This window comes from Cucurbita pepo, chromosome 14, assembly GCF_057944985.1.
Source record: "Cucurbita pepo subsp. pepo isolate OVF chromosome 14, ASM5794498v1, whole genome shotgun sequence".
In the NCBI taxonomy this organism is placed as follows: Eukaryota; Viridiplantae; Streptophyta; class Magnoliopsida; order Cucurbitales; family Cucurbitaceae; genus Cucurbita; species Cucurbita pepo.
In genome coordinates this window covers 2,637,903-2,658,786 of record NC_141811.1, presented here as the reverse complement: position 1 = coordinate 2,658,786, position 20,884 = coordinate 2,637,903, and the positions used below count along the sequence as shown (strand labels likewise).

At 38.6% G+C, this 20,884-nt stretch overlaps 5 protein-coding genes and 2 pseudogenes across 8 annotated transcripts; 4 read left to right on the top strand and 3 right to left on the bottom strand.

Moving 5' to 3' along the window:
• Nucleotides 1–532: 532 nt before the first annotated feature.
• On the bottom strand, nucleotides 533–2,790 carry LOC111810567 (transcription factor TCP19 pseudogene; annotated as a pseudogene). Its single transcript, XR_015411639.1, has 2 exons — nucleotides 2,698–2,790; nucleotides 533–2,448 (listed from the first exon to the last, which is right to left on the bottom strand). The product of XR_015411639.1 is annotated as a transcription factor TCP19 pseudogene (transcript).
• Nucleotides 2,791–3,265: 475 nt separating this feature from the next.
• On the top strand, nucleotides 3,266–4,956 carry LOC111810352 (pentatricopeptide repeat-containing protein At4g38010 pseudogene; annotated as a pseudogene). Its single transcript, XR_015411736.1, has 4 exons — nucleotides 3,266–3,269; nucleotides 3,318–3,434; nucleotides 3,465–4,602; nucleotides 4,675–4,956. The product of XR_015411736.1 is annotated as a pentatricopeptide repeat-containing protein At4g38010 pseudogene (transcript).
• A 618-nt stretch (nucleotides 4,957–5,574) lies between these two features.
• Nucleotides 5,575–6,162, bottom strand: LOC147789371 (uncharacterized). Its single transcript, XM_087117636.1, has one exon. It carries the CDS (start codon nucleotides 6,096–6,098, stop codon nucleotides 5,721–5,723), a length of 378 nt encoding a protein of 125 aa, XP_086973762.1. The 5' UTR covers nucleotides 6,099–6,162; the 3' UTR covers nucleotides 5,575–5,720.
• A 2,553-nt stretch (nucleotides 6,163–8,715) lies between these two features.
• Nucleotides 8,716–12,145, top strand: LOC111810562 (pentatricopeptide repeat-containing protein At2g22410, mitochondrial). The gene has a single exon (XM_023697281.2). It carries the CDS (start codon nucleotides 8,971–8,973, stop codon nucleotides 10,759–10,761), a length of 1,791 nt encoding a protein of 596 aa, XP_023553049.2. The 5' UTR covers nucleotides 8,716–8,970; the 3' UTR covers nucleotides 10,762–12,145.
• On the top strand, nucleotides 12,022–14,424 carry LOC111810563 (GroES-like zinc-binding alcohol dehydrogenase family protein). The gene is made up of 6 exons (XM_023697282.2): nucleotides 12,022–12,158; nucleotides 12,327–12,394; nucleotides 12,661–12,897; nucleotides 13,184–13,474; nucleotides 13,697–13,884; nucleotides 13,960–14,424. Exons 1-6 carry the CDS (start codon nucleotides 12,038–12,040, stop codon nucleotides 14,150–14,152), a joined length of 1,098 nt encoding a protein of 365 aa, XP_023553050.1. The 5' UTR covers nucleotides 12,022–12,037; the 3' UTR covers nucleotides 14,153–14,424.
• Nucleotides 14,425–14,567: 143 nt separating this feature from the next.
• Nucleotides 14,568–19,497, top strand: LOC111785888 (uncharacterized). 2 transcript variants are annotated; one of them, XM_087117668.1, is made up of 5 exons: nucleotides 14,568–15,461; nucleotides 17,126–17,387; nucleotides 17,493–17,689; nucleotides 17,941–18,128; nucleotides 18,877–19,497. In XM_087117668.1, exons 1-5 carry the CDS (start codon nucleotides 15,445–15,447, stop codon nucleotides 19,161–19,163), a joined length of 951 nt encoding a protein of 316 aa, XP_086973794.1. In that variant the 5' UTR covers nucleotides 14,568–15,444; the 3' UTR covers nucleotides 19,164–19,497. The 2 variants fall into 2 exon arrangements, with proteins under 2 accessions (XP_086973794.1, XP_086973793.1); XM_087117667.1 differs by lacking the exon at nucleotides 14,568–15,461 and adding an exon at nucleotides 16,047–16,487.
• Nucleotides 19,498–19,937: 440 nt separating this feature from the next.
• On the bottom strand, nucleotides 19,938–20,855 carry LOC111785889 (dehydration-responsive element-binding protein 1A-like). Its single transcript, XM_023666248.2, has one exon. The coding sequence runs from the start codon at nucleotides 20,761–20,763 to the stop codon at nucleotides 20,128–20,130; it is 636 nt and encodes a 211-aa protein (XP_023522016.1). The 5' UTR covers nucleotides 20,764–20,855; the 3' UTR covers nucleotides 19,938–20,127.
• Nucleotides 20,856–20,884: the final 29 nt, after the last annotated feature.

The following is a 20,884-nucleotide window of genomic DNA, read 5'->3' as shown; positions in this document are numbered from 1 at the left end:
AGGCAACAGTTCTTTCATTTTCCACAACTGGGTCCAAGAACTGTCCAACATTTATGTCCAAATTCGGTTTTGGACCTTTGTTTCTTAGAATTTGGACCAACCCAGATTCCAAAGTTGGATCAATATCATGAATTGAGTTGACGTTGCGAATTCTAGATTGAAAGGAAGAACAGTGTGAGAATCTTAAGAGTGTGAGCCTTAACTTCAAATCCTCTGTTTGCCTAGCTCTGCATGAGTTTAGACACATTGAAAGTTGGAGGTGGCAAGTTGATGGTTTCAGAAGCATTCGACAATATCAGCACAACAAACAGTGTGTGGGCATGCACTTTCAAGCATGACGTTGGCTTCCTAGATCACATGGAACGACCTTAGTGACGTGTTTGGAGGTGCATCTTTCTCTGCCGGTTCTCCGGCATTGAGTCTATCAACACCCACGCGTCGCATCCCTGTTCATCATACACATTTTCAGTACTAACAATCCTCCACATTACTCTCAATTGTTGTAAAGTGAGACAAAATCTGGACGGAAGTATTCTTAATTTCAAAAAGTTTATAATGTAAAATCTACCTAATTATCCCATTAAAACACATATATGAATAACCAAAAAAATAAAATATTGGGATAAAAAAGCGGGGACCACCACTAGGACTTAGGAGCCCAAGTATGAGTCGGTCCAAATATCGACACGTGTCCTTCTATCACATGACAGCCAGCTCCGATGTTGTGGCCCACCCCACCTGACCTAACTCCTCAATCCCTTTTTTTGACTTTATTTTTGTATAATCCATAAGCTTTGTGGGCCCCCCCCCCCCCCCCACCCCACCCACGCGGCACGCCTCGCCTAGCTATTAGGTTGCGGGGCCCGTGCTTACACGTGCATCCTAATCTTCTCGTAACCCACCACCCTGCACGTGGGCAGGGCAACCTTCTTGACGGTAAAGAAAGCCAACCTGCAAGAACTATAAATTAAATGGATGAATGAAAAGTAAATTTGTTTTCCTTTTCAGAGTATTAAAAAGAACGGCAAAAGATTTCAGTCTCATAAGTGTTAGCAGTGGCAGTAAAACTGGATATAAACAAGAACAAATTGAGAGCAGAGAGAGAACAGAGAGAGAACAGAGAGAGAGAACAGAGAGAGAACAGAGTAAAATAAAAATGGGAGGCGGAGGAGGAGGAGGAGGAGGAGGGGCTGTTGTATCCTAATCTTTTTACAGTGCTGACAACATTTATTAGTGGGAAAACAATCTTTTGCCCAAACTGTTTGTAACTAAAGTTCTAACACACCAAACAACAGCAACAACAACGATAACAAACACTGGGAGTTAAAAAAAAGAAAAAAAAAAGTCATTATTTTTTTGAAGGTTTCGAACATGGCGTTTCAGGCTTTGCGGGGCTTGGGCGACCCATGAATTCCAGCTCCTTCTTCTCGTAAATTTCCAACGAGAAATCTCTCAACATTTGTGTGCTACCACTGGTTGTCGCTGGAGCACTCGCCGTCGCCGGGGAAGATCCACTTTCTAACCCACTCGAACTATTTGAAACACCACCTCTCGCCAGAAACGGCATCACACCCCCAAATTGCAAACTGGGATTCATTGATGATACGAAATTAGATATGGGTCTTGCCGGCACTGCCCACAGCTGCGGTTGGTGGTTGTTTGGTGTTCCCGGAAACATGAAGAATGGCTCTGTAACCCCGCCGGCGCTTCCCCAGAAAGGAACAAGGCCGGCACCGTAAGCCGCCATTGGAGCAATCGGCGTAAGACCCGAGGAAACGGTTGTTTGATCGTTGCAATCGTTTGATTCGGAGTTTGAGTCTTTTCGTCGTTTTTTCCTTGGTGCTTCAGAAATTTCCCCATTCGGCCTCGCCGGGGATGTGGTTGGGATTTTAAGCGTCCCGCCGACGGAAACGGCGATGGCCGGAACGGTGCCAGTACCCGTCGCTTCGATAATTGCCGGCTCGGCGTGCTCGAGTAGCCACCGGATTGTCTCGCCGTCAGACTTATGGTCGAGTTCTCTGGTCAGCTGGAATATACGGGCGGCGCAAGCCGCCGGCATCCGAATCCTCCGGCCGCGGCCCTCAACCTTTGTGTGACGGTCCTTGGAAGGACGTTTCACTGGCTTCGCCACCGTCGACGGTATCTGAGAGAGACTCAAAGGATGCATAATATCCAATCCATGCTCCATAATCCCTTCCTTTTCTTTCTTCGGAACCGCCGTAGACGGCGGCTCCATATGGGGATCCGATAAATTCCCTTCAGGCCTAGCAAGATTTGAAGAATCTACAGTGCAACTGTCCTGGTTTTGACAGGCTCCATTGGAGCTTCCTTCCTTTTCATCAAGGCGATGGTTTTGATTGGCTTCCTCCATGAAGAAACCCAAATCAAAATCCAAGTAAAACCCAGAAAAATTGAGAAAAAATCCCCGACACCCAACAAAGAAAAGGCCTGAAATCGAGAAATTTCGCAGATAGAAGTGAGTGAAACGTTGGAGAAAAAATGTAGAAGAAGAAGAAGAAGGGAATAACAGGTTGACCAGACGAAAATGAATCTGATCTCAGTATGTACTGTGGATGATTAGATAGAGTAATTGAGAAATCCAAAGCAAAAAATTGGGTAAAAACATTTGTTAAGTATTTTAAGAAGAAAAGAAAAAAAAAAGGATGAAAAAGGTAAGAAAGGAAGAGAGAAACAAACCCTAGAGGAGCAGGAGCAGGCGGAGGAGCAGCAGCAGCAGCAGCAGCAGCAACAGCAGCCAGAAGCCAACCCCACTTTATCCTTTCAACTTTGAAGAGGGACCCCCCAAACCCTATTTATTTTATGGAGTAAAATTAATGGACGGCTCAGATCTTTTGTTTCCATTACAACTTGCATAGATGGTTGGCACGTTTGGGTTTGGTCAAAGATTTGTTTGGTTTGGGTCTCCACCTTTTTTTTTTTTTTTTTTTTTTTTTTTTTTTTTTTTAATGAAAAAGAAAAAGGAATTTGTTTGTTTCTAAGTAATTGTAAATGTCAAAGTGATGAGCATCAAACATTTTTGTTTTTCATTTTTCATTCATTGAAAGTAAAAAAGCCGCTTTTTTAGCTTTTTTTTCTTTTTTTTTCTCTGTAGAAGTATCTTGAATTAAGATGAAATAAAATAGTAAATTTTATATATTTTTATCATTTAAGCATATAAATAATATACATTAATATTAATAGAGCTACTAGCATTCAATCATAGTCTTGAACAATTGCTTTATATGATAGACCAAAAGTTTAAGAGATGGGTTTGTAGCTGATATGTTTACTTTTCCAGTCGTGCTCTAACTTTACAGGGAGCAGAGAAGGCGGGCAGATTCATGGAGGGGTGATTAATTTGGGGCTAGGTGATCATTATGTTCAGAACTCGCGGATTCGTTGCTATGGAGCTTGTGGGGATTTTTCTAGTGCAGGTAGGGTGTTTGATGAAATGTTTGTTTGAGATGTTGTGTCCTGGACTATCATGATCGCTGGATTGGGGCAGAGTAACCATGCAAAAGAGTCCTTGGAACTGTTTTCAAATATGCGAAGCTTGGGTATTGGCCCTGATGGGATTATTTGAACTAGTGTTCTCTCTGCTTGTGCTAGCCTAGGAAGTCTTGGCTTCGGCACATGGGTCCATGAGTACATAGATCAAAGAGGAATCAAATGGGATATCCATATTGGAACTGCTATTGTTGAAATGTGGGTGCATCGAAATGGCACTGCAAATCTTTAACAATATGCCTCGAAGAATGCTATCCGGTCTGGCATTGCATGGAGTTGTGCAGGAAGCATTGAAGTTTTTTGAAGTAATGATAGTATCTGGTGTCAAACCTAAGGAGGTAACATTTGTAGCGATTATGACTGCTTGCTGCCATTCTGGTCTGGTGGATGAAGGGCTTAAGTATTAAGTGTTGGAAATGTTGAGCTCTCTCATAACATACAAGATTACATCTTGGAAATTGATGAATGGGATAGTGGTGTGTTGGTGCTGCTGTCCAATATATCTGCTACTAATGAAACATGGTCCAATGTGAGTCGATTAAGGAGACTAATGAAGCGTAGAGGTGTGAAAAAAGCAGCTGGATCAAGTGTCATTGAGGTGGATGGTAAGGCTCACGAGTTCATGGTTGGAGATATTAGCCACCTCCAAACTGTTAAACCTCATCAACTCTGTCTACCATGATCGAACAAAATACCAAATTAATCAGTTGACTTTCAATGACATATCAGAAAGCAACCAGTAGTTCAGTAGATCAAGTGAGGTCTTGCAGCAAGGTAAGTGATTAATGGAGTTGCTCTCCCCACTGCAAGTAGATATTGTCCGTTTTGGCCCGTTATGTATCGTCATCAGCTTCACGGCTTTAAAACACATCTCTTAGAGAGAGATTTCCACACCTTTATAAGGAATGTTTCGTTCCCCTCTCCAACCAACGTGGGATCTTACAATCCACCCCCTTGGGAGCCCGGTGTTCTCGTTGGCACACCTCCCGATGTCTGGCTTTGAGGGAGAGGTTTCTACACCTTTATAAGGAATGTTTTGAACTCTCGAACCGATATGGGATCTCACATACTTCATCAAAATCCCATCATATTTAGGTAAGTAAAGCTTATAATTTATGCATTGGCATTTCTTAGACAGCTCCTTAACTCATCCTTTCCAATTGATAGGATCAAAATGAAAACAAGCTGCAATGATAGGAATGAAGAATCTGATTGAAGAGTAATTCAAAGGTTGTGAGAGTCTTTGAGCAAAGCTATTTAATTCTCTTGATCTGTTTCTGGATACAGAGTCATGGAACTATTCAAAAAGAGGCCATTCCTACTGTGATTACTTGCAAAGGTATGACATAGGCTTGTCTTGTTACTTTTGGTATCCTTATTAATTGCTTCAGCTTACAACTGCTACCCACATGCATTAAACAACACACATATTCACCCAAATTTCTTTCAACTTTATTTCTTTCAACTTTAACTTACACTAATGTAAATCTTCATTTTCCCTTTTAATATGTTTAATACTGGTTGATAGAGTACAAACGTGACACTACTTTCGCCCAGTCTTGATAGAGTATAACACACGCACATACACACATAAACACACGTGTGAATGACACATAAGGGGGTCCAATCCAATCACATCCCTTCTTTCTGCCAACTTGGATCTCTCAGCACCCAATCTCAGCCAATGAGTCATCGCTATTGTGTTTTAATTAATTGCTCCACAAAATGGTTGAAATAATTAAAATCCCATTAACACTTTACGAGTGTAAATCAAAATTAGAATGCGTATGGAGTTGGATGTGACTCGACGTTAACTTTTCTATTTATAAATTACAATTATAATTTTTTTTAATAAATTTTATATAAAAAAAAAAAAACTTATTTAGTTATAGCAGGTTATCTACCTATGTCAAGTCAATCAAAAAACTCTTTTTAGTAGAGGTATTTGAAAATTATGAGATGAACGGTGAAAAAAAAGGTTAATGTTCGACCAGAAATACATAGAAAGGGGGAAAAGGGACAAATTCTAAATAGATATTGTTTGATGTGAAATATTTATATTAAATATGATATATAAAGATGAGCTATAATTTTACCTCAATATCCTTAAAAATAAAATACACAAACCTCCATATCATAATATCATAATTCTATGGCTGTCTCCGAAATTATTTAAAAAGAAAAGAAAAGAAAAGAAAAAGTTTTTTTTTTTATTAACCGGTTTGGAATCCCAACTTGGGAGGGTTGTGGGAGGAGATGATTTTGATTACCAAACCGGGGAAGACGTCATCCGGGTCATGGATATGCGGGTTCCGCTCCACGATATACGGGTCACCGCACTTGTCGCTAATCGTGTGCAGCGTTTCTCCTTCTCCGACAACGTAAATCTCATCGCAGGCCCGCCCCGTCAGCAAGTTTCCTCTGAGCATCTGGCCACCGTCGTCAGCGGAGGCGGAGGAGGAGGAGGAGGTTTCTCTGATAGAGCCGATGAGAATGAGGCCCAAGAGGGCGAGGGCGCAGTACCAGGAAACGACGTCGATTAGGAGTCGCGAAGAGGGTGGCCCAGTTCTGGAAGTATAGAGCAGGGGCATGGTGGAAGGGAATTTTAGGATTGTAAAATGAAATGGAGAAGTAGAAATAAATAGGTATTTATTAAAGTGGTTTTGTTTTATTTGAGATGGGGAAGCGAGAGAAAACTTTAAAACAGGATTTTTTTTTTTTTAGCTGGCGTTGGAAGTTTTTGGGGCTTGGACGATGAGCTTACGACACGGCTGTTTGGATTTGTTTGAAGTCGTCTCAACGTCTCTTAACTGCAAAACAATAAACCATAAATCCCCTTCCAACTCCTCCTAATTACTAAAGTGGGCACAATTTAGGGAGAGAATGATCATGAATTTATAAGTAAAAAATGTGAGATTTTTTGAGAAAGTCTAAAGCAAAGCCACGAGAATTTATGTTCAAATACACAATATTATATAATTGTGGAGTATCGTGTTCAACTAACCATTCTAACAACTTACCCCACTATCTATTAGTCCATATTATTTTCTTTAAACTTTTCTTTCTTAAATTTCCCTCAAAATTTTAAAACCGGTCGATTAGAAAAAAGTTTTCCACATTCTTATAAAAAAAATATTTTGTTCTCCTCTCTAACCGGTGAGATCTCACAATTTACCTTCTTGTATATCCAACGTCATTTAGCACACCGTTCGGTGCTTAGCTTTGATACCATCTGTAATAACTTAAGGTCACCGTTAGTAGATATTGTCTTTTTTTTTTTTTTTTTTTTTTTTTTTTTTTTTATGAGTTTCTCCTCAAGGTTTTAGAACACGTCAACCAGATATAGGTTTTTACATTCTTATAAAAAATGTTTCGTCCCTGCTCAACCAATATGGGATCTCGTGTTGCTGCATAAATATTTAAAATCAACTTTTTAAATATTAATACTATAAAAAAAATATTGCAAAAATTGTTGCAAAAGCAAAATGATTGAGGAATTAGTTTTTTTTTTTTAAACAAAAATTTATTGAAAGAAGTCGTATTTTTAAAGAAATAAATAATAAAATTGTGGAACACGGCGTTAATTTAACAAACTTCCGGGGCGAAAATGATTTAAAATGGAGGGTAATTTGGTGACAGAAATTTGGTATTAAAATAATAAGGAATTATAAGGGATTAGGTGTAAAATAATTTACATTAATAATATAAGCCGTGGACGTAAGGGCAAAACTCTAACGAATAAACACGTAACTCCACTAGATTATTGACACGTGGATCGAACACAATCCCGAACGGTTTTGATTTTGGTAGTTTAAGCCTTGAAGGGGAGGTTTGGCAAATGGATAGAATCACGATATGCCAAGTTGTGCCATCTCATTATAATTTGTGTTTGGTCAACGACTTGAGCAAACTCCTTTAGCATAATTTTAATGGGAATTTAATGATTTTAATTTTTTAGAAAATAAAAAAATAATTTATGATGAGTATTTGACTTTAATTTCTAGAAACAAAATCCTTTTTATTTTTTAAATTAATAATTTATGATGATTATTATTTGTTACGTTTTTAAAGTTTGGGATAAAAATAAAATAAGTAAAAAAAAAAAAATTATGAACTAAAATATTTTTTTTTCAAAAAAACTATCTATAAAATTAGATTTTTAATTTTTAAAAAAATTTGACATGATTAGGTCCAAATAATTAACTAATCAATTTTATTAATGGAATAATTGGACAAGTCATCTTCGATGAAAATAAATATATAATATGATAGCGAGATTAAAAATATATGTATGAAAAATAACGTGGAACTATATAAATATAAATTTAAAAAAATTGCAATGTTAATTTACTTAGAAGCATGCATACTAATCATATAATAATCGAAAATAATTGCAAAAATTCCATTTTGATATTTTAATATTGGGCGGCTCACACGATTGCCTTAAGCAATTAAAAATTAATCTCATCAATATCTTGAAAGTTGATATGGAGTCCCTTTCGGTTGATAATTAAATATTTAATATGAATTTCATTGCTTAGGAACCTAAGATTAATGCACTAACGATGAAATTATAAATTAAGCTTTACTTATAATTTTAATTAATTAAGTTATATCAACTAAATAAATTAAATTAAGTAACTAACTTTTATTTAAATATTTCTTTTTGTTATATAGTTTAAAGACTCTCGTAAATTTATTATCGTCACACCAAACACTCTCTTTAATGAGTCAAACCAAATTGTGTAAAAAAATAAAATAAAATAAATAAAAAGTCAAATTTGATGAGTAGTTGGGATAGCAACCCTTTTGAAAATGATTTTCTCATTATTTATTTATTTATTTGTAATTATAATTAAATTTATAAGTTTAAATTGAATGAAGTGGTGAGATTTGGGTATTTGGTGCTAATGTATGATAGCTATCAAACCCTAACCCTAAAATCCCCACTCTAGCCATTATGAGAGTGTTGGGTCAAAAAACACCAAACTCCAAAAGCTTTTATATTTGTGTGGGAGTATCGTTTTTCAAAGTAGGGTTGTGTTTGGCGTGGTTTAAATGGTCCAAAGTCGAGTGTGGTTTACCTTGTTTATGCGTATTCATGAAGAGTCAATGGAAGCATCGTTTTCAAACTTTGAAAAAATGAAGATGAACTTTTCCACACCGTTGAAGGGTTCCTACCAATTACAAAATTTAAAACCAATTTTAATGAATTTTCTTATATCATCAAAATAATATATGATATTGTTTACAAATAAGACCCACCAAAATACATTAGAAGGAAAAAAAATTATTAAAAAACATACAAGGTTTATAATTTAGTTTTTATTATATTAATAAAATATATTTTAAATTAGTACGATATGAATACATGTTAATTGGAATGGCCTTGCAACCAAACGCTGTGTGTTTGTAGGTGGTTTGATAAGCTGTGTTCTTTTTCGGCCGCCCCAACGATTTGCTATGAAAATCCCCAGATCAGTTTGTCGCGTGTTCAGCACCTTTACTGAGACCTCCAAATCACAAAGAGCTACGAGTTATTCGGGCTCCCTCAGCTCGATTAAGGAGCTTCACGCCCAGCTTATAAGGACCCAAATGCACATGGACCCATCTTCTATCTCTCAAGTTGTCAAGCATTATGCTCTTTCTCCACCGTATTTGCGCAAAGCCCATTTCGTTTTCAACCAAATTCAGGGACCCACATTGCTAGTATGGAACCACATGATCCACGGTCTATCAAAGAGCAATCGACCTAATGATGCAATTCATTTCTATAATAGCATGTATTACCAAGGAATAAAAGGGAGTAATTTGACTTTCATATTTGTGTTCAAGGCTTGTGCAAGAGTTTCTGATGTTGGGCAAGGCCAGAAGATTCATGTTCATGCTATGAAACTTGGGTTTGAATCCTATCTTTTTGTTTCCAATGCTTTGATTCACATGTATGGGTGCTTTGGGGAGTTGGCTATTGCACGAAAGGTGTTCGATGGAATGCCGGAAAAAGATGTTGTTTCTTGGAATTCTTTAATTTGTGGATATTGTCAATTTAATAGATATAAGGAAGTCCTTGATCTTTTTAGGGAAATGCAGGCTGTAAATGTGAGTGCTGATTCTCTGACAATGATGAAAGTTATTTTAGCATGCAGCTTTTTGAGTGAATGGGAAATGGCAGACTATTTGGTGAAGTACATTGATGAACATGGTGTTGTGGTTGATGTCTACTTAGGAAACACCTTGATCGACATGTATGGACGCCGTGGTATGGCGGATTTGGCAGGCAGAGTGTTTTATCAGATGAAAGACAAAAATATAGTATCATGGAATGCCATGATAATGGGGTATGCAAAAGTAGGGAATTTAGTTGCTGCAAGGAAGATTTTTAATGATATGCCTTCAAGGGATGTGATCTCATGGACCTCCATGATCACAGGCTATTCTCAAGCTAAGCAACATGCTGAGGCAGTGAAGCTTTTTCAAGAAATGATGGTGTCTATGGTTAAACCAGATGAAATAACTGTTGCTACTGTGCTTTCTGCTTGTGCCCATCTGGGCTCACTTGATGTGGGAGAGGCAGTTCATGAATACATACGCAAGAATGGCATCAAATCTGACGTTTTTGTAGGAAACTCTTTGATTGATATGTATTGTAAGTGCGGCGTGGCTGGGAAGGCACTGCAGGTTTTTAATGAGATGAAAATTAAGGATTCAGTGTCCTGGACTTCCATTATTTCAGGTCTTGCTGTGAATGGTTTTGCCGATTCGGCTCTTAATGTCTTTGATCAAATGTTGAAAGAGGGCATTTGCCCAACTCATGGGACTTTTATTGGGGTCTTACTAGCTTGTGCTCATGTGGGATTGGTAGACAGGGGACTGGAACACTTTGAGAGCATGGAAAACAAATATGGACTTGCACCAGAAATGAAGCACTATGGATGTGTTGTGGATCTTTTGAGCCGTTCTGGCCATCTGGATAAGGCCTATGATTTCTTAAAGAAGATGCCGATGGTTCCTGATGTTGTAATATGGAGAATATTATTAAGTGCTTGCAAGCTTCATGGAAATGTGAACTTGGCTGAGATCGTCTTAAAGAAGCTTCTTGAATTAGATCCTAGTAATAGCGGGAACTATGTTCTCTGTTCAAGCACATACGCAGGTTCAGACAGGTGGGATGACGTTTTGAAGATTAGAGAATTGATGGAAGTGACAAATGTGCAGAAACCATATGCTTATAGTTCCATTGAAGAGAGAACATAAGCATAAGCATTCATTTAACTCGATGCCAAAAACTTGACCAACTTGAATGCTTCTCCAATGCACTGGTTTACTGGATCAATTACCTTGGTGCGGTATAAATACCCTCCAGACGCATTCATTTTCTCGAAGGCTGAATTCTCCCAAGCTATATGGATTGTTCTTGATGATCGAACCTATATAGAGTTCTATAAAACATTTGAAAGCATCCTTCAAGGAAACTGTGGAAGGTTTTAAATGTTCTACTTTTGCCTATGTACGCTTCCATCCCCTTTGTTCAGTCATGCTTTGCATCCAACGGTGAAAATCACCAAAAAGAAAAGAAAAAAGCTTGTTCTTGAATTCTTGATCTTGTGCCACTGATAAACAACTCATGGAGGACACTGATATTATCAGAGTTGAGTCAGAGTACATTCTTTCTGGATCTCTATTAGCTAAAAAATACTTCTCCAAGGGATTGGTAGCCTATCGGCTCTGATAAACTGTTTGAAACAGAAGAATGAGATCAGAAGATCTAGCAGAGATAGACCAAAAGTTGATTCAGAAAAAGGTTTCACTCCGTAGGCTCTGATAAACTGTTTGCAATCCTGGTGTAATCCTTGCACAATTGTTTTCTGTGGGCCATTGCTGTTGGCTGGCGCACGTCTCACTCACATGCTTCCTAAGGCGTTTCATGGGTCTGGATTTAGGAGCTACTCTGTAATTACATGTCGAGCAAAATCCGACCCATCAAGCCAAATTGTCTATATTTCCTTAATCTCTCCGCGTGTTGGAAGTTCGACGTCCTGAACCATTTGTTTTGTTTTTTGTGTCGTGGGTCATGAATATTCATTACTATAAAATATATTGGCTAATGACAATCCTTGATGTGTCGGATTTGGTTAAGAATTCTCAAATCAGCCAAACTTCTGATAGAGATGCAGACCCTCACGAAATTCACCATAAATATGTAATTCTTTCTATATAGTTATGAAAATAACTTTATTTATATATAGATTAAAAGTATTCATAAGGGTTAAATTACAATCAAGTTTGTAATTATTAGAATTACAGATAACGAAGAATTAAATTGATTGAGATATGGTCGGGTTTTATTTATTTATTTTTTATTTTTAATAGCTACAAATGCCTTTGGATCTCATCCACAACCACTACGGATGCAACGGCGCCTCAAATTTTCAAGCCGATAAATCGAAACTCACAGAAGAACCCGCTTCTGATTTCAGTACAAGCAGGGACTAGAGAGAGAGAGAGAGAGAGAGAGAGAGAGAGAGAGATCATGGGAAAAGGAGGAATGTCTCAGGGCGGCAGTGGGGAAGATGGAGTTGAAGAGAATATGGCTGCTTGGCTTTTGGGTGTCAATACCCTGAAGATTCAACCTTTTCACCTTCCTCCTCTTGGTATGTATCTATTCTTGTTTATGTTTTATTCTCCTTCTGTCACTCCATCCCTGCTCACTATATCTGTTCCTGATGATGCCCGCTTTCTCTTACGGAATCTTCTTCATCTTCTTCATTTTTTGCTATCTTAGTATTATCAAGTCAACTCTTTCTTGATATCCAATTCAGGGCCCCATGATGTTCGAGTTAAGATGAAGGCTGTTGGTATCTGCGGCAGTGATGTTCACTACCTCAAGGTGCCTTAATTTTGGAATCATGGGTTTTCTGTTTTGTTCATTCCTATGTTAATTGCATGTCTTTTTTTTTTTTTCCTCTCCATTAATTCTGAACTGGAAAATGACGAGAGAAAAATATGAGGTGCTGATTCTGATAAGTTCATATACTTTGTTTAAGAACTCATAAGTTTGTGTTTATTTGAGTTTGAGAGGAGAAATTAATGGTAGTAAGGGCCTATCAACATTATCTTTCTTTTTAGACTTATGCTCTGTTTGCATATTTTCAGACATTGAGATGTGCACATTTTGTCGTCAGAGAGCCAATGGTCATCGGGCATGAATGCGCTGGGATTATCGCAGAAGTTGGAGCTGAAGTTAAGCATTTGGTGCCTGGGGATAGGGTTGCGCTGGAGCCTGGAATTAGTTGCTGGAGATGTGATCTCTGCAAAGATGGCCGCTACAATCTGTGCCCAGAGATGAAGTTCTTTGCCACTCCCCCTGTTCATGGTTCTCTTGCAAATGAGGTAACTGACCCCTATGCTTCTTGAGATTCCATGTGATTTAAGAATGAAAAAGTTAAAGAAGGGAAGTAATTATTTTGCTTAGGCAGTTTGAAATGAACTTGAAAATCTTACCCCTTAATGTTGTGGATAATCTATGTTGTGGGAAGCATGTGTGTATTCATTTCATTCTTATTGAATTTTATGATATTATTTATGGAGATCTGAATGATAAGACGTGTGTGATGCATATCAAGTTTATGGAGTTGTCCAAGATTGGATGCCGAGCACTTATTTTTCTTTCAACCAGGTGGTTCATCCTGCAGACCTGTGTTTTAAACTGCCGGAAAATGTCAGCTTAGAGGAAGGGGCCATGTGTGAGCCCTTAAGTGTAGGTGTTCATGCTTGTCGACGTGCTAACGTTGGTCCAGAAACAAATGTTTTGGTCATGGGAGCTGGACCAATTGGGCTCGTCACTATGATGGCTGCCCGGGCATTTGGTGCACCACGGATTGTCATTGTTGATGTCGATGACTTTCGATTATCTGTTGCAAAGGACCTTGGAGCAGATGAAGTTATTAAAGTTTCAGTTGACATTCAGGTTTCTCTGTCTCTCTCCATCCTTTCATAACACAAACACCTTTAGTAATGTGCATTCACCTGTACAATTTTTATGATTTATCTAGAGAGCTTAGTGGAAATAGGGGCAAGCCCTCACACTCGAGACACTACCTGTGTTTTTGACTCGTAGAAAGCTCCAGACTCATCGAAATGCATAGTTTTACTGTCGATTACTACATTACCAACGCATCTAATGTTGCAGGATGTAGATCAAGATGTTGCTCAGATACAAAAAGCCATGAAAGCTGAGGTAGATGTGAGCTTGGATTGTGCTGGCTTTAACAAGACAATGTCAACAGCTTTAAGTGCCACCCGAGCTGGTGGCAAAGTTTGTCTCGTGGGAATGGGTCACAATGAGATGACTGTTCCACTAACTCCAGCTGCAGCAAGGTAACTCGATACCTGCTTTTCGACATCTACAAGTTCTTCTTTACCATTTTACAGAGTATAAACTTTATATGACAGGGAAGTCGACGTGATCGGTGTGTTTCGTTACAAGAACACATGGCCTCTGTGCTTGGAGTTTATAAGAAGTGGTAAGATCAATGTGAAGCCGCTTATAACTCACAGATTTGGCTTCTCACAGAAGGAGGTGGAAGATGCCTTTGAAACCAGTGCTTGTGGCGGTAATGCTATTAAGGTCATGTTCAACTTGTGAATTCTTAAGAGTTTGAAAGAGGGATAGAAAGTACTGTGCTGTGCATGTCTTAAATCAATTGCCCTCAAGAGAAAACAATAATAATAGTAACAATGAAATAAAAACTGTGCATAAAGTGAATCTTATAGTTCATATAGAACTGAGATTCTAAGTTACTCGGCTTCTCTTGGTATCCGTTCATGTCCTAGTAATGGTTCTGTCTCAAGTTACTGAGCTTTTCTCCTTGTGACCTTATCTATGGCTTATGAATGTTAAAAAGTAAGTTTATATTATGACGATGTCTTCTATCTGGAATAGTTTCTTTTAATTAGTACTTTATAAAGAAGATGTATAAATGAAGAGACCCAAAACTCAACCTCTGCCTAGAGAAGGATATCCAAATAGTAATGACAGAGTACTGCCTGCTGGATACTAATTTCTACTTTATTCCTTGGAGCAGTTGATTTGAGCCCAAGTAGTAGGTAGCTATTCTTTAAGGTTGTCATCCAGTTCTTTCCCTCTCGGGCTTCCTCTCAAGGTTTTAGATCGCGTCTAATAGGGAGAGTTTTCTATACTTTTATAAGAAATGTTTCGTTCTCCTTTCCAACCGATATGGAATCTCACATTATCTGGAGAATTTATATGAGATTATGGACGCTGCGGAGATTGAGACATGGAATCTTATCTTTCCGAAAAAGAAGAAAAAGGAAGTAAAAGGAGGAAGGAAAGGCTTTAATAGAGTAATGATTAAAAAGTGATGGTCTAGAAAGCATGAACCACAAAGGCTTTTATTCTCTCCCTTTTTATGTTTGGTTGGGATTGAAAAGAAGTAGAATAATAGATAGGAGTGTGGAAGCTCAAGCTCTGAAGAGCTGATAACAACAGGATGTATAAAGGATAAGTCATTAGAAAAAACACACAAACTCAAGACAGCCTCACAGAAACATTATGCGTTGATTCAGGGGACTCCCCCAATACCCCAATTCTCTTCAAATTTCCCACACAAAGATGGAAACTTGGAGGCAAAAGCATCATTTTTTGTCCCACTTCCTGTCTCAACAGTCAAAAACAAGAAACGCCCACCATTCTCACCACCACAAACATCCAAAATCTGATATTTCCACTGTTCATTTCAAGTCTCTTTCAGCCTGTAATAAGCTTTAGCATCTCCAGATACCATTATTTCCAATACGACGTCCAAGGAAGAACAGGAACTGGGTCACTGATGGCAGCCAAGTTTCAGTCTCTGAGTCTGCCATTGCTACCGTTTGTGAAGATAGATAGTCTCCCTGAATTCTCCCATGGCAACATGAATGAAGAGTCTGGGAAGGTAGTAATGCCCAAATGATGGTTTTCTTTTCTTCTCAATTTGAAAATGTATTGGAAAGCTCACACTCTGTTAGAGAGACAAAGAAAAATATGATTATAATTTAAAATCAGACATACATTTTGAAAACAATAATTAATTTAATGCATAGGTAGTTGTTGGTTCTGGTCTTCCATGATTTGCATTATTTTATAACCCTTTTGTCTCTGCTTGCTTTTTCATCCATTATTTAATAAGATTTAGAATCTGTTTCGATATTCTACATTTTATTTTACCAATTGCATTTGTCCTCACAAGACGTGCTTGCCTTTCATTAATCACCCAACACTAAGATAGCGATCATGAATGATACCAAATATCATTTGAAATGTTGATGGATCAATATTCCAATTCAAAAAATGGTTATCGTTTTAAAAAAAGTGTCATCTTTTTAAAAGACTTAAATATGAATATGAATATGAATATTAATTTTTTTTTTTTAAAAAAAGAACAAAAAGAAAAACAAGGGAAAATTGGTATTTTGATGTAAAATTTAAGGGAAAGAAACAGTAATAACAATAATAATAAAGGAAGGAAGGATGATGATTGAGTAAAAAAAAGAGAGGAGAAGAGAATCGATGCGTCCACGTGTCAAGAAGTCAATGAGTACAAAGTCCAAAGATCATCTCCTCAACAGGATTCCGATCTCCTCTTTCCCGTTTGCTTTCCCCAACCAATTTCCCATAAAAACTAATTCCAAATCCTTCTTTCTCTTTCTCTCTCTACTGTTCTTCATCCTCTGCTTCCCCTCCCACTCTGTTTCTGTTTCTGTTTCTGTTTCTGATTCTGTTTCTGTTTCACAGCAATTCATGGAGCTTTTCCTCTTAATTCCCTTCAATTCCCTCTCCACCTCCCTTTGACTTTCCGTCCGTATCTCATGGCCCCGCTCCCTCATTGCCCGCTTCTCCTCGCTTTCTCCTTCTTCTTCTTCTTCCTCTTCTTCTTCCATCCCGTCTACGCTAGCCCCGGCGACTCTGATCCCATTTACAAGTAATTTCCTCTTCCTTCCCACTTTTTGCTCTCTACCCTTATACCTCTTCCCTCTGCTTCTTCATTTGGATTTTCCCATATTTTGCTTTTTCTACGCTTGTCTCGTAAATGGGGATTTGATTTAATGCGTTGTTCTTCCCACTCTGTGTTTAATTTATTGTTTGCTTGTGATTATTGATTTCTTTTTTAATATGTGGGGTTTGTACTGTGCTGGTGTGCAAATCAACGGTCGCAATGTTTCGTAATTCTTTGGTTCTTATTTTTAAGCTGTTCATTCTACTATTCTGTCAGGAATTCGCCAGAGCTTTTAACGTCTTAATCGTGTTCTATTGTAGACTATTCCTTTGTTGGGGAGATTCCCAAATACGAAGAGGGCTCTTCAGATTTTCTCCTCTTTCTCATGAATTATAGACTTTATCGTTTTAGTTCATCATTTGAGCATCGATGAATCTTATTACTAGAAGTCTTATTTAGGCATTAGCTTCAGTGGGTTGGTATTAAGTCATTGAATCTTGACCTAAAACATTGGTTTGGATTTGGGTTTTGGATAGAGTGGGAACACAGTGATTCATTTCTCATTCTCTGTATGGAGAGAAAATGCTGCATTTCAGTAAACCTGCTTCGCTATTATTTGTCAGGGATTGTGTGGTGCAGTGTGAGAAATCTGGGTGTGCTGGTGACAAATGTTTTCAACATTGCAAATTCTCGTCGGATGGGAAGCCTGTGGATGGTCCATGGTATCTGCAGGAACCTTTGTATTTACGCTGGAAACAGTGGGACTGCCAGACCGATTGTAGGTACCACTGCATGCTTGCTAGGGAGGAAGAAAGAAGTAATGTTGGTGATAAGCCTGTCAAATACCATGGAAAATGGCCATTTAGGCGAGTCTATGGCATTCAGGTTTGCCCAATGACTTCGCCTCATATGTAAATGATGCTGCCAAATCCATTCTCTATTGTGCTGTTCTTCTGCTTATTATCTTGAACTTTGCATTTGATATGGTAGGAGCCAGTTGCAGTTGCTCTTGCTAGCCTCAATCTTGCCGTGCAATTTCATGGCTGGATATCTTTTTTCATTCTTATATATTACAAGCTTCCATTGAAGCCTAATAAGAAGACCTACTATGAGTATACAGGGTTGTGGCATATCTATGGAATCTTAGCTATGAATTCTTGCTTCTGGAATGCTGCATTTCACTCTAGGTCAGCTATTATATAGTTTAATCCTTGGTTGTGTATTTTTTTCTCCTAACAAGCTACATATTTCTTATGACATTGCTGCTTTAGCATAATTCAAGAGGTGGCCCTGAATATATAAAATAAAGCTTAGTTTATATCCCTTAAACATGGTTTTACTAATGACAGGATGATCTACCCTACCATATGCTCTACTTCTATACATTTCTAACTGACTATCTGCATTGCTATGATGTTTTGAGTTAAATTTCTTGTAGAGATGTGGAGTTGACTGAGAAGCTGGATTGTTCTTCAGCTGCGGCATTTATTGGATTCTCCCTAATTGTAGCAATACTGCGAGCCCTTAATGTGAGGGTTGAGGCTGCTAGAGTTATGGTCTCTGCTCCAATTATCTCATTCGTGACAACCCACATCTTATATCTCAACTTCTACAAACTTGATTATGGTAATACATCAATTCTTTAGCTGTTTCAATTGGAAGCGTTCTTTCCAAAGTTTTAAAACGCGTCCACTATGGAGAAGTTTTCACACCCTTATAAGGAATGTTTCGTTCCCCTCTCCAACCAATGTGAGGTCTCACAATCCACCCCTCCTAGCTCTGATACCATTTGTAACATCCCAAGTCCACCGCTAGCAAATATTGTCCTATTTGGGCTTTTCTTTTCGGGCTTCCGCTCAAGGTTTTTAAAATGCGTTTACTAGGGAGAGGCTTCTATACTCTTATAAGGGTCTGATCCCACATTGGTTAGAAAAGAGAATGAAGTATTTATTATAAGGGTGTGGAAACCTCACCCCAATAGACGCGTTTTAAAAACCTTGAGGGAAAGTCCGAAAGAGTAAACCTAAAGAGAACAATATCTTCTTGCGGTGGGCTGGGTTGTGTTTTTTTTTACCACCAGTCTCTTTAACAATCCTAGAAGAGAATATGATGGTGAGATTTGGTGGTTCTTATCTGTCAAGCAAGTTCACTATTTCCCTATTTTACATGTTTTTCTTACTTGCACAATCAATATCCTTTCAAGCCTTTTCTAAAGAAAAGTTTATGGTCAGAACTTCTGGTGCCTATTGATCTGATCAGGTCTTGTGTTCAAATAGATGAATGAACTACTCGACTCCATCTCTCATTGGGATTGGAAGAATAACATTTTTGCTGGTCTCAGATATTTGACTCGAGTTAATTGACTACCTTTCAGGTCTGAATACTAAGGTCTGCCTGGTGATGAGCATTACTCAACTTCTCATTTGGGCGGTTTGGGCTGTTCTTTCTCGCCATCCCTCGCAATGCAAGTTGTGGATGTTAGTCTTTGGTGGGGCGGTTGCGATGCTCTTGGAGGCCTTCGATTTCCCTCCATATGCAGGATATGTGGATGCTCACGCACTCTGGCATGCAACTTCAATTCCTCTTTCATATATTTGGTGGAGTTTTGTGAGGGACGATGCTGAATTTAGAACTGCTGCACTTCTCAAGAAAGCGGAGTAATCAGATGGAGGAATTTCTCTAAGCAATTTCATTTGAATGTTAGTTCATCAACACTATGGTAGGTTCCCTTGTTTTTTCTGGTGTTGCTTGGTGAGTAGCGCAATGTTACCCTGAAATGTTCTTTGTATAAGGGTATTTGAATATCAGGACCAATAAGTTTTCTTTTCTTCTCGCCCTGTTTTTTACTTCTTGGTCCTGAGAAATTTGTTGGTCATCAGAAAAAGCCCCACAGCACCAGGCCAGTTATTCCCATTGTAAACATCCAAATATTTTGCTGATATCAGCAGTTTATGTTATTCTGCAGTTCACATGTGGCTGCTTGCTGTTTGTTTCACACACTAAGCTGGATATCCTTTTTTTTTGCTTTACAATATCATTTTGAAACCCAATTTTCTTTACGAGATCTTCAGATGAATCTTCATTTTCCTTCATTACTGTATACAAAGTTTGATAAGAACAAAAACCCAGTTTTCACCACTAATAGATATTGTCCGCTTTATCCCGTTATGAAGTGTCATCAGCTTCACGGGTTTAAAACACGTCTACTAAGGAGAGGTTCTCATCGGACTCTAGATTTGTAGCCATTTTAGTACGGACTTGGGAGTTGATGAAGATCTCGACACAAAAAACGGATGGCTTGGCAGCAAAGAAGCTGCTAAAAATGGAAGAGAGAGACGTTTTTGAACTCAAATTTGCATCGTATGATGAAGAGATATCGCTTTCATAGAGAAAAGAGTTTGGATAGAAGCCATACTAAAAAGAGAAAGAAGAAGGTAGCAACCAAAGTAAGTGGGGGAAAGTACTCATTGAATGTAATAATGCTATTAGGGGCAACAGTCAACCGCACATTATGTGCTTCTTACTATTTCAATTCCAAAAAAACACTCTTTTTCTTTCTAGTCTCTATGTACATAAATTGAATGTAACACCATTAAAAGCTACAGAGAATTTAGTACTATGTATATTAGTAGCTCCATAATGACACGTCAGAATAAAAATCCATGTCATCACGAAAATGCTGAGGTGGAGGCAACATCATCCCTGCAGCCATATCCTCCAACAATCCCGGCAGCCCAAAAATTGCATCATCATCCACGTACAACACGTTTTCTGGCGTCGTCTCCGCCGTCATCATATTTTCCGTCCTTGAGTCATCAACAGAAGACCCATCTGATTCTGCAGGCCGGAATGCCTCCGCCGCCTCCGCCGCCGCCTTCTGAATATCCCTGGCGTCAGCAGATGCCGGCTCCGGCAGCCGCCACGCAGAATCGGCAAAATTGAGACAAGCAGAGCGACCTCGAAGCTTCATGGCAGCGACATCGTGAGCCCGAGCCGCCATCTCCGCCGTCGGAAAAGTGCCAAGCCAGATCCTTGACTTTTTATTAGGCTCTCTCACTTCACAGACCCACTTGCCGGAGTTCCTCCTCCTGACGCCTCTGTAAACAGGGTGCCTTGTCTCCTTAAACTTCTTCCTACCGGCCCTCTTCTTGGGATTGCTCGCCGCTAACATAAGCTCCTTGTCGGAAAATATGGACCGCCGGCAAGTACTACTCTCGGAGCTGGAGAAGTAGTCTTCATAAAAAGTTGAAAAAGATTCCATTTTTGGAAGTGGATAAGGTGATTGAAGTTAAAATTATCCAAATTAGAAATGAAATTCGAGATATCAGAGATGGGTTTGATGGAGGAAGAGAGAAGGATGATAGTTTTATAGTGTTTGGTGT

Excerpts from the sequence above, each read along its gene's own strand:
- LOC147789371 (XM_087117636.1), bottom strand. The coding sequence starts at position 6,098 with ATGCCCCTGCTCTATACTTCCAGAACTGGGCCACCCTCTTCGCGACTC.
- LOC111810562 (XM_023697281.2), top strand. The coding sequence starts at position 8,971 with ATGAAAATCCCCAGATCAGTTTGTCGCGTGTTCAGCACCTTTACTGAG.
- LOC111810563 (XM_023697282.2), top strand. The coding sequence starts at position 12,038 with ATGGGAAAAGGAGGAATGTCTCAGGGCGGCAGTGGGGAAGATGGAGTT. Across the intron at positions 12,159-12,326 it reads TTTTCACCTTCCTCCTCTTG|GGCCCCATGATGTTCGAGTT; the intron begins GTATGTATCTAT and ends TATCCAATTCAG. Across the intron at positions 13,475-13,696 it reads AAGTTTCAGTTGACATTCAG|GATGTAGATCAAGATGTTGC; the intron begins GTTTCTCTGTCT and ends CTAATGTTGCAG.
- LOC111785888 (XM_087117667.1), top strand. The coding sequence starts at position 16,375 with ATGGCCCCGCTCCCTCATTGCCCGCTTCTCCTCGCTTTCTCCTTCTTC. Across the intron at positions 16,488-17,125 it reads GACTCTGATCCCATTTACAA|GGATTGTGTGGTGCAGTGTG; the intron begins GTAATTTCCTCT and ends ATTATTTGTCAG. Across the intron at positions 17,690-17,940 it reads AATGCTGCATTTCACTCTAG|AGATGTGGAGTTGACTGAGA; the intron begins GTCAGCTATTAT and ends AATTTCTTGTAG.
- LOC111785889 (XM_023666248.2), bottom strand. The coding sequence starts at position 20,763 with ATGGAATCTTTTTCAACTTTTTATGAAGACTACTTCTCCAGCTCCGAG.